This window comes from Lactuca saligna, chromosome 8 (genome assembly GCF_052625555.1).
Source record: "Lactuca saligna cultivar CGN05327 chromosome 8, ASM5262555v1, whole genome shotgun sequence".
NCBI classification, from domain to species: domain Eukaryota; kingdom Viridiplantae; phylum Streptophyta; class Magnoliopsida; order Asterales; family Asteraceae; genus Lactuca; species Lactuca saligna.
This window is the reverse complement of record NC_136424.1, coordinates 14,915,300-14,930,629: the sequence shown is the minus strand read 5'-3', so window position 1 is coordinate 14,930,629 and position 15,330 is coordinate 14,915,300. Positions and strand designations below refer to the sequence as shown.

Sequence of the window (15,330 nt, the reverse complement as noted above, 5' to 3'; positions counted from 1 at the left end):
CTTGAGTTCACTTAGCCACAGTACTTGATCTGGAGTTCACAAAAGATTACTACTGTCAAGGTACTGAAGCCTTATTCAACCGAGAAATTCATCAACGTCAAATTTAAAGTGACTTGAGGCTCTGAAGGCTCGGTTCATAATTTCTCCCTGGCTGATCTATTGAACCTCAATCCTCACGACTGGATACTCCTCAACAACATTTTGCTGTCAAATCCTCAGGAGTATCAGCCGATTATAGACCACATCAAGCGAATGCTTGTTTGTTACATTTATGAAGTGGCGAAAATGGATCAAGAAATCGCATCTGCCATTCATAAGCGACCAACAATCAAAGCAATGGGAAGAGCTGGCGATATAAACATAATGATCAAGGGAAAGATTGACACACAGTATCACACTGTGATGTTCGTCAGGGGCGAATGTCAAAAATGTCTGTTCGCTCTTATTGACAAGCACCTGTTCTCAACTACTTGCTTGGAGCATATTTTAGAGATCATTCAGAGGTGTAATCAGAATTCAGCAGCCGACAAGAAGTTGTTTACTGACATGCTGAGATGGTGTATTCAATTTCGGCAGACTCTTCTTGCTATCATTCCTCGGCTGTTCAAAGTTGTGAAGATAGTGAAGCCTACTCAACAGAAAATAATCTCTTGTCTCATTTAACGCAAAGGGGGAGATTGTTGGGTTGTATAAGTGTTGCGTCATGGGCTCGGTCCTTAGCCCAGTTTTGGTAGCCGGTTTTGGCCTATCCAACCGTGCATTATTTTACTCTCGGCATTTAGTATTTAAGGTGCATGCATACATCATTAGTCAGTAACGCTTTTATTATCTTTCTTATTAAGTATTGTAAACCCTAGCTTGCCTCTACAGTGGAAGTTCTTCATCGAGCTTTGATGAGGCGTGACTATTTTCGAATCATAAGCTTCATATTGATTCTATATTCTTAGTCATATTATGATTAATTTGTTTGTTCTTTATCAACATACCTGTGAAAGATCTAAGCGATCTAGAGATTAATTATCAACAATTGGTATCAGAGCAGGAGACTGTGTAATTCATACACATCTCTCTGTTGAAGAAATTATTAGGGTTTTTCCGCATTGATTGATATTAATTGAGCCATCATTCCATATTGACGTATCTAATTAATTGTCGATTTAACTCTAACGATAAATTACAAGTCTGATCTTAAACAGGTTATCGATCAAACTTCATCACAATGTCTATGGATGATTCGCAAACCAATCCAATCAACAACTCCAACAATATTGGATCAACGACAAGGATTCCAATCTTATACACTCGGGATTATGAAGTTTGGACGCACCACTTCGAAAATTATGTGATCGGGTCAGAAGATATAACTCTATTAACAACTCCTAGCCAACATTTGAATAATAAAAATAACTAATTACAAAAAATTAATCATATATTAAAGTTGATTCTCTATATGGACTTAGTAACTTTAGTGTAATTAGATGAACACATGAACACTGAGTTTTATTATTAGCTGAACACATGAACTTGATTTATGAACTTCTGGAAAAAATCAAACACATGATAAGTGATAGATGTGTACAAAACAAAACATAGGTGATTAAATGTGTAAAAAAGCAAAACATTATTAACTGGAAAACATAAATCAACCGATCTAATATGTTTTGTGAACAATCCAAACAAATTCAATGATTATATGTTTTTAAAAAAAAAACATAAATACCTAAATGTATACAAAAACAAAACTATATTACCTTATAAGTTATTATCCCCTTTTATATAAAAATTGGCACCAAGTACGTTAATCAGAAAAACACCAACTAACGAGCGGACATTTCACTAGTTACTAGGACGAAAGGTGTTAAATAATATCTTTGGAAAAGTAGAAAAGAACATTAAAAAAAAAAAAAAAAAAAAAGAAGAAGATAAATCCAAAATGAAGGCCACTTAAGGTCGCTCAAGGCCCAAATTTGAAGGTTAGAAATTGTTTACAGTGGACCGGGCATATCGGGCCCTAAACTCTAAAGACCATATTTTCTAAGAGTTGTTCTTGATTCTTGAAGACATTCAATTTAGGTTCAACTCTTTTTAGTTTTTACTACTGATTAATTACAAACTATATGAAATGCATATAATGCAAGAAAGAATCATCAATCCACAAATATTATTAAACTTTGTTATGCAAAAATAAGATACAAAAAAATCTTTAGGAACAATAGTAAAAAAAGGGAAGATTATTACATGTAAAAAAACACACGATTATGATCATATTATTAATTACCATCAACTAATTAAAAATAAACGGTTTAAATGTACCCACCACCTTCCTCACGGTTTTTCCCATCTTCTGGATCCGGCCCAACACCGTCGTGTACGACACCGTTCCATCATTTCCGGCAAGAACTCTGTACTTGTCTTTCCTTGTAAAGTTTGTGCACTCAAACCCTAGCGTCGCCGCCAAGATTCTTTGAACGTAATTTGCGACGTCGTGTGGGCTTTTTCCCGACGAGCAAGTAGCCTCCGCCGGCAACTGGTTCAAGAATGTAACCTCATACACCGGCCTAGGGTTCATGAAAAAGAATATCGGGTCTAACCCTTTCCAACCCTTTGCCGTCGTTGCATGGAAAAACCCCACCCGGTAGTTCATGGCCACCGGAACTATCCGGTCTGTTAGTTCGGCGAAAAGTGCACTGAACCGGAGCAAAAAGGGCTCTCTGCAAGTTGTACCTTCTGGGCAAACTACAAGATCACCTCTGGATAGCTCCTTTTTTATTCTGTCAGCGTCGACATGGCGGACTCGGGTCAAACGGACGGTGGGGATGGGCGATAGAATCTCGGATAATCTTGATATGGAGTAGGTGACAGCGGGGATACTCCGTTGAAGGACGGTAGATAAAACCACCGGATCCATTAAACTCCGATGGGTGCAAACAAAGAGAACACCGCCGTTGGAAGCAGACGGTGGTGGTGGAGGGACTCCTTTCACTATGACTTTGGAACCGAAGATGCATGCCACATAAGGAATAGCCCACATTGGCAACAAAACGCCGATCATTATACGTATGATTGCTAGGACGACGCCTAGTGGGATCCATATAAGGATGAGCAGAGCGGTGGAAGGCGTCGGCCTTTTGACCAGGCGGCCATCGTGAAAGATCACCGGCACCGGGCGGAGTTCTTGGTGGGTTCTGTGCTTCTGGTAGTCTTTGATAATATACGGTGCACGTACTTGTTCCTACAACAAAACATAATCGCATCATTTGCATGTTATTTGTAATGTGTTTCATCAATAAACAATTCATGTTTCTTAAACTATACGTAAAATTTGTATTATATATTCCATACCTTGCATAGGTTCAAGAATGAAGAACCAGAATGACATTTTCCGATCCCTAAGCTTGGTTGCTGACCTTCAAACATGGCTGAAACACGATCATAAACAGATGAACCGAACCCACAATCCTGAACTAAACCGGTGGCGAAGCCAAACCGGCTCACCACAAGCTCAGTCCCGATAACCTCATCAGCACGTAAATGCTCCTTCACGAAACGCTCAACCATCACCCTTGGCATTTTGGTCACAACCACCCTTCGATCACACATGTTAAGAATCCTCCAAGCATCCAAATCAAGATCATCGAAGTAAAACTTGGGTAGAACTGCCCTCGCCACCGATTCAATTTCTGACATGGGAACTCCGGCGGTGGCAAGAAAGATGGCCAACTTCAGGCCAACGTCAGGCTTCCCGCATGCATCGAGTAACTTGATGATCGGCCAGAATAGTAACAAGGATGCAAACCGGATTAAGCCGGAGGCTTCGAAAGCTACTAACATGAAGTAAGAGAAAGGATCATGGTTCTTCAAAAGGGTTCCTTCTAGCTCTGAGATCACAGACTCCATGGACGTTTTCTTTGTTTTGTGTTTGTTTCTTTTGAGTTAATTTTGGATCAATGTTAATGTTTGAGTGAAGATGAAGATGAAGATGGATAGAATAGTTTGTGTGTTGGCTTTATGGATGGAGGTTGAAGGTAGATTGACTATTGTGTAATGTAAGAATGAGGCCGTTTATCAGTTTACACCTACCTTCAATAGGGCAAATGGGATCCAATTTATATTTGAATTTTCCTCTCCTAATCTTTGATTAATATTATTTTATCTGATGTGTGAAATATCGTTGATCTATTTTTATAGATCAAAGAAACTAAGGAATACTACGTGAATATATGGGTTACTTAACCCAACAACTCCAGTTGAGTCGTCCAAATATTTCATCCTCCTTTCTGATCATAATATTTAAAAACAAATTAATTCCCAAACATTATTATTATTATTATTATTATTATTATTATTATTATTATAACTATATATAGGAAAATCAGCTACATACTCATGAGTTTTTTTAATTTAAGTTTGTCCAAATTTATTTCAATTAATTATAAATATATACAAATACCAACCTTGGGTTTGTGAGGTGAAAACACTATAGCTAAAAATACTCCTTATATTATAACTTAGTAATAAGGAATACATTAGTGGATATCACACTTTCTTTATTTGTTTTCTTCTACAACAATTCAATATTTAACAAATTAAAGGAACGAGCCCTTACATATTCTATTCATAACAATTTACAATCCTTTTTCTTTCTTTGTTTCACTTTTTACCGTTGTAATCAAATTATTTGGAATCTTTTTTCTTTTCCTTTTCGCTTTGTACCCTATAATCTACATGTTTTTATCAACGTTGTCAAGATCGAGATTCTACTTAAGATCGTTTTTGGGTTTGCAAGATCGGGATCGAGATTCTAAGATCCCACAAAATGAAATATTTATAATATTTAATCATGAAAATTATTTCAAACATTTAATTTTTCGTTCAAAAGTTATAAAAACTTCAAAATATTAGTCATAGATCACAATAAAAAATGATAAATGGATAAATGGTAGATTGGTAAAAGATAAAAGATATAAACTAGTAAATAAAATTTCATTTGTAAAAAAAAGAAAAAAAATCAAGGAAAGGTAGGATCGGATCTCGATCCTACGATCCTACCCGAAATACGATCATTTTATCATCCAAATCATTGTTCATACCTATGATCGTACGATCCTACGATTATGATCACGATTTTGACAACCATGGTTCTTACACATTCTTCACAATAGATACTCTTCTTATTTTTCCTTACCATTTGTGGCCCTTTAACCTTTTTTTTAGCCTAAAAACTACTTTTTTGTAAATACATGTTGCAAGATCGGTATATACAATACTACTAACCTTATATATATATATATATATATATATATATATATATATATATATATATATATATATATATATATATATATTATCAACAACTACAACGGTACCTGTCTATTATCAATATAATTGTTAAATTCAATTAAAAAATATATAGGATCCATCGCAACGTGTGGTTGGCTAAAAAACTAGATACAAATTGTAATTACAGTGTCTCTACTTAAAATGCACAAGGTACAACTTTTTTTACATGTATGGCCCTTACATTTTTATGGATTATTTAAAACCATCCAACTTACAAAAATAGTCTGTAAAGTCTTCTCAACTTTACTTATAACTAGGAAATAACCCCACTTTACGGGGTTAAACACACCAAAACATGTCATGTACATAAGAAAATCAGTTCTAAACTCATGGTTGAAATAAAGTAAACATCCTACTTCACAAGAGACAAACTATATATTGTCCTCCTTCCACAATTGTCGCAAAAATAGCTTTAGGTAAGTGTAAGTTACATTCAACAATTATAGCCTTACATAACCTCATTAGCCTATTGAGTTTGAGCTGAGTAATCAAAAGGTGCAACACAATTACAACTTTAATGTCAATACGAAATTAGGAATAAATTAATCCTCTGTAGTATGCCTGCTTATTACTGACTCAGAAAATGCACATTCATCAGTGGCTAACACCACATGCACATACCATTTTGGTCGAAAAGTACCAATTAATGTTGCATTTGAGCATTACTCACCAATATGGCTTTAAGGAGTATGTGAACAAACCTACAAAGGGTGAGTGATATAAGAAGAAAAGTAGTCCTTACCATGTGTTCCTTTCCTCACCTTAATTATTTTGTCGAACACAGGTAAATCCCCCATCACAGTGTCACCTATGTGTGTGAGATGTAGTTTGGAACATGAAAAAAAAATATGTCAAAAACTACTCGACATCTTTCCTAAAATAAACTAGTGCTCGTGTCTAAAATATGTTAGACACTCAACTCACGATCATCACTTAGCATTTTAAGTTTATGTCTAGAAATCCTACAAATTTCTAGTTCACTTAAACTAATGCTCTGATACCAACTGTGACATTCCCAATTTCACGGCCAGAAAAGACCGATTTTGTTTATGTTTTTATAATAAAATATGAGTAATCTTTTAAATAAAAGTGTTGCGGAATTTGTTCCCAAAAAAAAATATGATAAAAATTTATCAAAGCATTTCTTAAAGAAATGTATTTTCATGATATTAAAAAACTTAGGATGTCAACATTAATACATATCATAAGCATAAACAAAACATCATAGGCCGCAAAACAAAATTGGCCTTGAATACAATATATGCCTTTACAACATTTTATATATTTTCTACTAATCTATAAATCCATAATCCCTCATCAGATCATCCAACTATGATTTTGCCACTACCTGTAATACTAGAAACTGAATGGGTCAGGCTGGGGAGCCTGGTGAGCATATAAGGTTTTCAAACCACTATAAATAAGTTTTTATTAGTTTCATCAAACCAAGCAAACCCTGATTACCCGTTCTTATTATCCTCACTTTACGTCCTTAAAGCATCTAATAAAAGGGACCTAGCTTAAGGATCATCATCGGGGTAACAACACTGCTTAGGGGATACCTCTGCAGTTTATGTCAAATAAGGTAACCATGAGGGGGATAGAGTATACCTAGTGAACACTTAGTTCAAATAAACACCTACATGTTGCGAGCCTGCAAGCGTTCCACTGGACTTCCTAGAAAAGTCTGTGGTCGTCATCTATACTTTGCTAAATGACTGGAACATTGTTAACGTCGAGATCTCTCATCATTTTTTTTCATCACACATCAACTATTTCATCTACCTATATTTTACCTAACATATTTGTAAATATAAAATACATATACAATTCATATCTGAAAAATGAAGTTTAAAACTTTCATACAGCATAGATCTCAAATAAACAGACAATATATATATATATATATATATATATATATATATATATATATATATGTACACATAGCACGTAATTTATATAAAATATTTCATATCTATGTGTAAGATGAAAGTGACTACACACTCACTTGATAAGGTGGTGATTCAGACAGCACTTCGCTTCTTAAAATAAAAGGAATGTGAATTCCCATAGGACACCTGTTGTTTTTCTTTCTCTAAAGAAAAGGAAAATGATGAACGTGTCCTTTTCTCAAGCTTAGCTGGCACACGGATCAAATCTGTATAAGGGGTATAATTGGAAATCTTTTGTACTAAGCAACCAACTACAATCTTGACTGCAAAAGGAAAATCTAACATTAATCTAATCAAGATAATGATAATACTCCTAATAAGAATATATAATGTTGATGGATTAGGAATTGATGAGAGAAAATAAAATATAAACCTGCTCACAAATGTGACAAAAGGTATACAAGATATAATGTTTACTTCGATTTTTGAAGTTTAATTGAGGCTTTTCTTTTCATAGAAACTGGCTCTTCATCTTCATCATCTTGCAACTGTTCTTCATCAATCTCCTCAGATTCGCTTTGGAATTCTTCAGTTCCTCTATCGTTTTCTAAAAGTAGCAAACCATTCTCTTGAGGTTCCAAGTCATCAGCTTCCACTTCATTAAGCAAATTGGCTACATCAGGTGTTGCCCTACCTTTCTTTTTTACACTTAAATAACAAAAAGTAATGCATAATTGTTAAACATATGATTACATATTTACTATAGGATGGTTAATATAAAACTAAATATTTTAACTACCAAATAAGTCCCTTATCTTTCAAGATTTCAGTTGACTCGAAAGGTGGTAACACAAAGCCATCCATCTGCAAGGAAAGAAACAGCTAAGTATGATGAAAATAAGATAGCAAACACTAAACGTTACTTACTTTACGCATCAACTCAACGCTTAACACAAATTACAATAATAGGTAGTATTCCTAAAGCTATAAGAATGATAATGTACTAAATAAAATCAAATACATACCCACACGAACACTGGGACCAATTTGCATAGAATTATTTTTCTTGTTTTTATGTTTGTTACCTTTTTACAACATTAAAGTATAAAGAGCTACAATAACCACCAGAAAACATCTGTGAGATCCTTTACATTCATGTTAAGAAAGGACAATGGAAAAAAACCCAACTAAATTCACTAAGGGAGACTCTTTATACTAACTTTTTCTTCAAATAAATAAATAAATATTAACTTTAAAATAACGAAAGAAAAATAAAAAATAAATACCCCAAGAATATTATAGTCGTTTCAAATTTCGGGGGGACTATTTTCACATACAAACTAGTCCAAAATGACCATGAAGCCAAAAACGTCATGGTTTAGACTAAAACAAAAAAATTGCATACTATTGGGACCATTTTTGCAATTTTATCTTTTTTTTCTAACTAATTTTTAAATTTCTTTTTTTTTCTGATTGATTTTTTTATTGGATTATTATATATTTATAAATGTTATTTGTAATATATAATATTTAGATAAAACTGCAACAATGGTCCATGTGGTTAGCTGAAAATTGCCACTTTGATTCGAAAATGTTTGGACTAGCACAATAGGTCTAAACTTTCCATTTTGTTGCGAATTTGGTCTAATTTGCTTTGGGCTTTTTATAATGAAGATTTTTCCTTTACTTTTTGTTTTTTTTCAGTTTTTATTTATTTATTTAAATATATTTTACAATTCCCATGTTAAAAATAAAACAAAAATGAAACTACTACCCTAATCCCTACCCCACCCCTTCCCCCTCTCATACCACTACCGGTTATGCTATCACCACCACCGTCCGCCATCAAAACCACTGCTACCACCTCCGTTGGTCATTGATAACCACTACTACCATCGATCACCACCAACACCACAACAACATAAATTGAAACTCAAGAACTACTATCATTATCTGATGAATACAAACATATTTTTCCTGATCTGGAAAATAAAACATTACATTTTTAATCTACAACCTCAAAATCAAGAACAACTAGAGATTTAAACCCATAAGAATAATTAGATAGATTGTGGGATGCATAAGATAATTATAGGTGAAGTTGCACCTGATCTTCTTCACATCTATGGAGCTCTTTGTCTCTCTGTCTCTCTCTGGTCTTCTTCCTCAAAAAACCCTTGTTTCAGCGGAGTTGTACCTCTTCGCAAAACCCCTAGAGATGTTATCATCGTCACAACAAAACTAACGTCTCCGACGATTTGCTGAAAACCCTATTCGCTGGCGGCCTTGGGGTCGACAGTGGTCCCCCAGTGAAGATGGACAAATCTTCGACGATAGAGGTGGCTTTACGTTTGCAAATATTAGGCCGCAGTAGAGATGAACCCTCGAATCTAAAAATCGTTTAGTCAAAACCCCAGGTCACTGCCTTTCTCATTTCTGTTTTTGGCTTCAAGCTATGGAGACATTCACCGCCATTACAATCCTCATCTTCTTTGAGGTTTTCAGGTAGGTGGCATTCACCACCGGAGACCTACCTACGCAACCGCCACCCATCATCTTCTCCGCTTCTAGATCTATTCACCAAACTTCAACGACATAGAGAGAGAGAGAGAGAGATAAGGGGAGTCTTTCATCTTCTCGAATTTCTAGCTCCGATCTACTTCTGTCTCCTTTCCTCTCTAAATCTATCTCTTCATCTCCCTTCTATCGGCTTCAGATGGTGGTGGTGATGCTACCGGCGGTGGCTTTTGGTGATGGTGATTATGCTTTGATCGGCGAAGGCTTCAAGTGGATGATTACAGAAACAAAAAGGCATATAACAAAGGGAGGGTGTTTATATTTTCTTTATTATTTATTTTTATATATAAACTTAATAAAAAAGTGAAAAAAGAAAACACCAATGGAAAATCTATCATTTTATATATTTTCAAAATACTTTGTACCAAACTCCCAACAAAATGAAAAGTTTGGACCTCTGGTACTAGTCCAAACATTTTTGGACCAAAGTAGCAATTTCCAGCTAACCACATTGACCATTTGTGCAGTTTTGTCAAATATTTAATATATTAATAATATTATCTTATTGGAGTATTGATTTCCTTTAACTAATTCTTTTTTAATTTTTTTTAGACAAAACTGCACAAATGGTCCCTATGGTTAGCTGAAAATTACCACTTTGGTCCAAAAAGGGTTGGACTAGCACCAAAGGTCCAAACTTTTCATTTTGTTGTGAGTTTGTTCCAACTTTCTATAAACTTTTTCATAATGACTATTTTGCCCTTATTTTTTTGTTTTTTTTATTTTAATATTTTCTTGATTAAAAGAAAAAATAAAAAAAAATGCATTTCATATTTTATTTTTATAATTTTTTATAAGAAAATAAAAAAGAAAATTTACATTTCAATTTTATTTTTATATTTTTTATAACAAAATAAAAAAAATAAAAATGAAATCTCTCTCTCTCTCTCTCTCTCTCTCTCTCTCTCTCCATCTGAGTTTGTTTTGATAAACACCCAAGAACATCATCATAAATTCAAGAGCACTCAAGAACATAGCCATCACCACCATTCGACCACCGTCCGCCATCACCACCATCCACCATCAACACGGTTCGCCACTACCACCACCTCTATCTCCACCTAAAAATCATTCTTGAAACAAAAAAAAAACACACACACACACAACATCTGGGTTTGTTCTTGAGCTCTCCCCCAAAAAAATTATTGCCAAATCTGAAGCATCATCAAGAGTTCAAGAAAACACACACTTACATTCAAGAACACATTCATGAACCCCATATATGATTAACATAAACACGCATGAAATCAGATCTCACAAACACACACACAAAAAATCAAATCTGATGAACACACACACATACACACAAAAGCAGATCTGATGAACACATTCACACACACAAACACACGAAATCAAATATGATGAACATACACACACATGAACTCAAATATGATGAACACAAACACACGAAATCAGATCTGATCAAGGGCTTTCAGATTGAGTTAAGGGGTTCTCGGGTTCACATCTTCGATATCCTCATCAGACGACGATCTCCTCCTTAAATGTGTTGCCTTCGAGTCGCACACGATGGAGCTGGAGCCACTTGTTAAAGCAAGCCCTAGAGTCGTCATAGAAATGCTTGTCTCCGAAATCGGATCATGTCTCCGATCTCGTCCCTGAAAATGAAGAATTTTTTATATGTGTTTGTGCGTGTGTTTTCAGGGAACGAAGAAGAAGGAAGGAGAAATTCTTGTCTCGAATGTTGATTTTTTCAGAGAGAGAGAGAGAGAGAGAGAAAGAGAGACAGACATAACGAGAGAGAGATTTCATTTTTTATTTTTTCTTTTAATCAAGAAAGTATTTAAATAATAAAAAAACTAAAAAAGAAAAAGAAATAAGGGAAAAATAGTCATTATAAAAAAGTTTATAGAAAGTTGGACCAAACTCGCAACAAAATAAAAAGTTTGGACCTCTGGTGCTAGTCCAAACATTTTTGGACCAAAGTGGCAATTTTCAGCTAACCACAGGGACCATTTGTGCAGTTTTGTCTTCTTTTTATTGGACTAATTCTTTTTTATTGGATTATTATATATTAATAAATATTATTTTTAATATTAAATATTTATATATGATAATTAATATTACTTTATAAGATTATTAACTTCTTTTAGTCTTTTTAAATTCAATTATATTAAGTTTTTTTTTTGTCGTACTAATTTTGAGACATTTTGGATAAAACCACATTTTTTGAACCGTGGGTAAAAAGACTCAACTATAGAAATGGTCCCTGAGGGTAAAATAGTCATTTTAAAAAAGTTAAAAAGTCAACTTGTTAAAGTTAACAGCATAAGGACCAAATTCGCACAATGTATCAAAAATTGAACCACTGGTGCACCACCAAAACTTTTTGGATCAAAACCGCATAATTTTGACAACTATAGGAGCATTTTTGCAATTTCATCTTTTGGTAATTTTTTATTTTTATAATTTTTTATTCAAGTAAATAAAAAAGTTATATTTATATTTGTAATTTCGCTCCTTTTTTTCTTTATAATTTTCTCCTTCTTTAGTTGTTATTTTAGATATGTTACGACAAATTAAAATTAAAAAATCAAACAGTTGTTTATATAGAATTAATGTTTCGATGTGTGATATTTGCGATTTATAATAATTAAAATAGGAAAACTAGCTGGTGGTTGTCGAAGTCAACAAAATTAATAACCCTAAATCTTTTACATTAAAATAGTGTATAATGGTAAAGGGGTCGAATCCACGAAGATTGGTTCAATTTTATAACTCTATGAAAAATCACTTTGTAAAAATACTTGTAAAATGACAATAAAAGTAAAAATGGGGGTTTTGATCTTTTCAAATACTTTAAATAAACTAGAATTAAACTATGATTTAAATGGACAATTTCAACAACAACAAGAGTTTGATATAAAATCAATAAGAGATAGATGGTTGACTTCAGGTTTCCTCACTTTGACTTTTTGATGAACTTATCATTAAGATCCAATGGTGCAATACTTGTTTTAAATCCTTAATTTGGTTATAGTAATCCAAGAAGCTTGAGATCACCTAGACTTTTCTTAGTTGGTAAAATGGTTATAGGAGCTCATAACAATTCCCTTAGTCAAAGTCATAATTTCCATTAAGCATGTAATTAGTAAAAGTCAACTAACATTAAGAACCAAAAAGTCACCAAATCCAAGAGGAGTCAAATGTTTTCACTACCATGTTGGAAAAAATGTTTTTATGATTATGTGAAGCAAAACTAACACAAAAATCATTTCTTGCTTGCTGATTTGAAGATCCTTTACTTAATCAAAAAATTAGCTAACTAATCACTACAAGCATATTTAAACTCATGAATAAAAACATACAAGTAGTAATAAGATGTTAAAACATAAAACATTCTCATAAAGATTCAAAATCTAGTTCATGAAATCTTCAACATTCAACAAAAGTCAAAGGATTTCACCAAAGTCAACCAAGATTTGTCTAGCCAAACATGGCTAAACTCAAGAAAACAAAGTTAGAGAAGATAGTAACAAACATTTAACAAGAATCAAGATGTGAAAAGATGATGTTCTTGAGGTGTTCTTAGCCTTCAAATGTATTCCAAATTCCAGCGAAAAATGCTCTAAAATCGGATGTGCAAAAGTTGTGAAAAGTGGCACACCAACCTTCCAATATAGAGCTCCAAACAAAATCCCGAAAATGCCCCTGCAGGAATCCACGCGGGCCGTGTAAGAGGACGGGCTTTTTGCTTCCTTCAAGTCTTGGGCATCTACTGTTTAACCATTGGCCCAATTTGAGCCCGATCAGTTTCTAGCCCATTTTTCTTCAAGATTTCTTCAATTTGAGCCCAATTTGCCTTTTCCAAATCCTCCAAAGCTCTCGTAATCGTCTGATCATCAATCTCCGCACACTCGAAAATTCTCCCACATCTTGCAAAATTAAAGTTTAATTCTTCCAAGCCTTCAAGTAATTAACAAGCCCACTCCATGCATCATCTCCGTAGTTAACAAGCCCAAAATTCTTGACGAATTCTAAGCCAATCGCTTCCCAAAGATCCCGCTCCACTACTCTCCGTAAAACCTGCAATTATGCTCACAAAGTGGTCATAAAATAACAAAAATGAAAATATGTATGGTAATTAACTAAAAAGTAAATGAAATATGCTAAAATAAACTATAAAAAGAAGTAGATAAAATGAAACTATTACTAGCTAATGTTTTAAAATGTAACTTGCAAATTTAATTTTATTTTTATATGAGATATCAATAGTTTAAATTTAATATAATATTTTTCAGTTTGATAATAAACTAAAAAAATAAGAATCAGTCTCTACAAAAAAAGTTGTTACAATATTTTAAATCAAAGTTTTTTTCATTTACTTGAAACAAAATAAATAAAAATATTAGATAAACAATAAATAAATAAAATTATAAAAAAAATTTCAAAATTGTAAAAAAAAAAGTTATCAAACTCTTGAAAATAAAATAAAAAAATGAAATATATATACACACACAAAAAAAAAATTCAAATATACAAAATTATACAAATGGCTCTTGATGTTTTAGTATATTGCAAATTTGATACAAGTATAAAATAATTTTTTTATAAAAATCTAACAGATGAAAAATTAGATTTAACGATAGAAGTAGTATTAATGAAATTTTACAAACCACAAAGATTAGTGATGTGAATTTTCCATAAAAGTAAAATAAGTACAAAGTACATAAACCAATTATCAGATTTTATCATCTATAACATGCAGTTTCTTGCCTGAATATTTTAATCCAACATAGTAGTTAAATGCATTAATTTCCATACGTATATTTACGATAAGAAATAAGCAAATAAACAACCAAGTAATACACATAATGTGATGCATACTCTAAATAAAAATAGGTTTACTTGAAAAGGTCTTGAATTTTTGTAGCATAGTGTGTAAATATAACTAAATGCCGTGAAATAGTATTTTGATATGATTAAGTAAATAATCAAATAACGGATGGTAACATAAAGCGTGACCCTTGGAAACTTGTCATCGTGTCTAAAACAGGTAGGAAATATGCTTATTTGCAAATGTAGGTAAGAAAAAACTGATATATATATATATATATATATATATATATATATATATATATATATATATATATATATATATATATATATATATATATATATATATATATATATATATATATATATATATATATATATATATATATATATATATATATATATATATATATATATATAGATCCGGTAAGAATTTTTTTTTGGTAGGAAGGTAAGAAGTTTTTTTTCTACATATTTTTTTGACGAACAAAATAAATGAATCACTAGATGATTCACAAGAAAAAATTCTCAAAAAAACATCTTTATGATTCATTTTTAAGTAAATTAAGAAAAAAAATCATTTTTATGATAATTTTAGTGAATAACAACAAAATCACTATATAAATGAATCATCGAGATGTTTTTTTGAAAATTTTTTCTTGTGAATCATCTTACAAATGAATCATCTAATAATTCGTTTTGTTTGTTCGTGAAAAAAATATGTAGA

The 15,330-nt window shown here is 32.6% G+C and overlaps 1 protein-coding gene across 1 annotated transcript; it reads right to left on the bottom strand.

The window, feature by feature from the left end:
- Positions 1–2,141: 2,141 nt before the first annotated feature.
- On the bottom strand, positions 2,142–4,087 carry LOC145008064 (glycerol-3-phosphate acyltransferase 5-like). Its single transcript, XM_078966686.1, has 2 exons — positions 3,343–4,087; positions 2,142–3,232 (listed from the first exon to the last, which is right to left on the bottom strand). Exons 1-2 carry the CDS (start codon positions 3,895–3,897, stop codon positions 2,285–2,287), a joined length of 1,503 nt encoding a protein of 500 aa, XP_078822812.1. The 5' UTR covers positions 3,898–4,087; the 3' UTR covers positions 2,142–2,284.
- Positions 4,088–15,330: the final 11,243 nt, after the last annotated feature.

Coding starts and splice junctions, on each gene's coding strand:
- LOC145008064 (XM_078966686.1), bottom strand. CDS start 3,897: ATGGAGTCTGTGATCTCAGAGCTAGAAGGAACCCTTTTGAAGAACCAT. Junction 3,233..3,342: donor CATTCTTGAACCTATGCAAG/GTATGGAATATA, acceptor GTTTTGTTGTAG/GAACAAGTACGTGCACCGTA.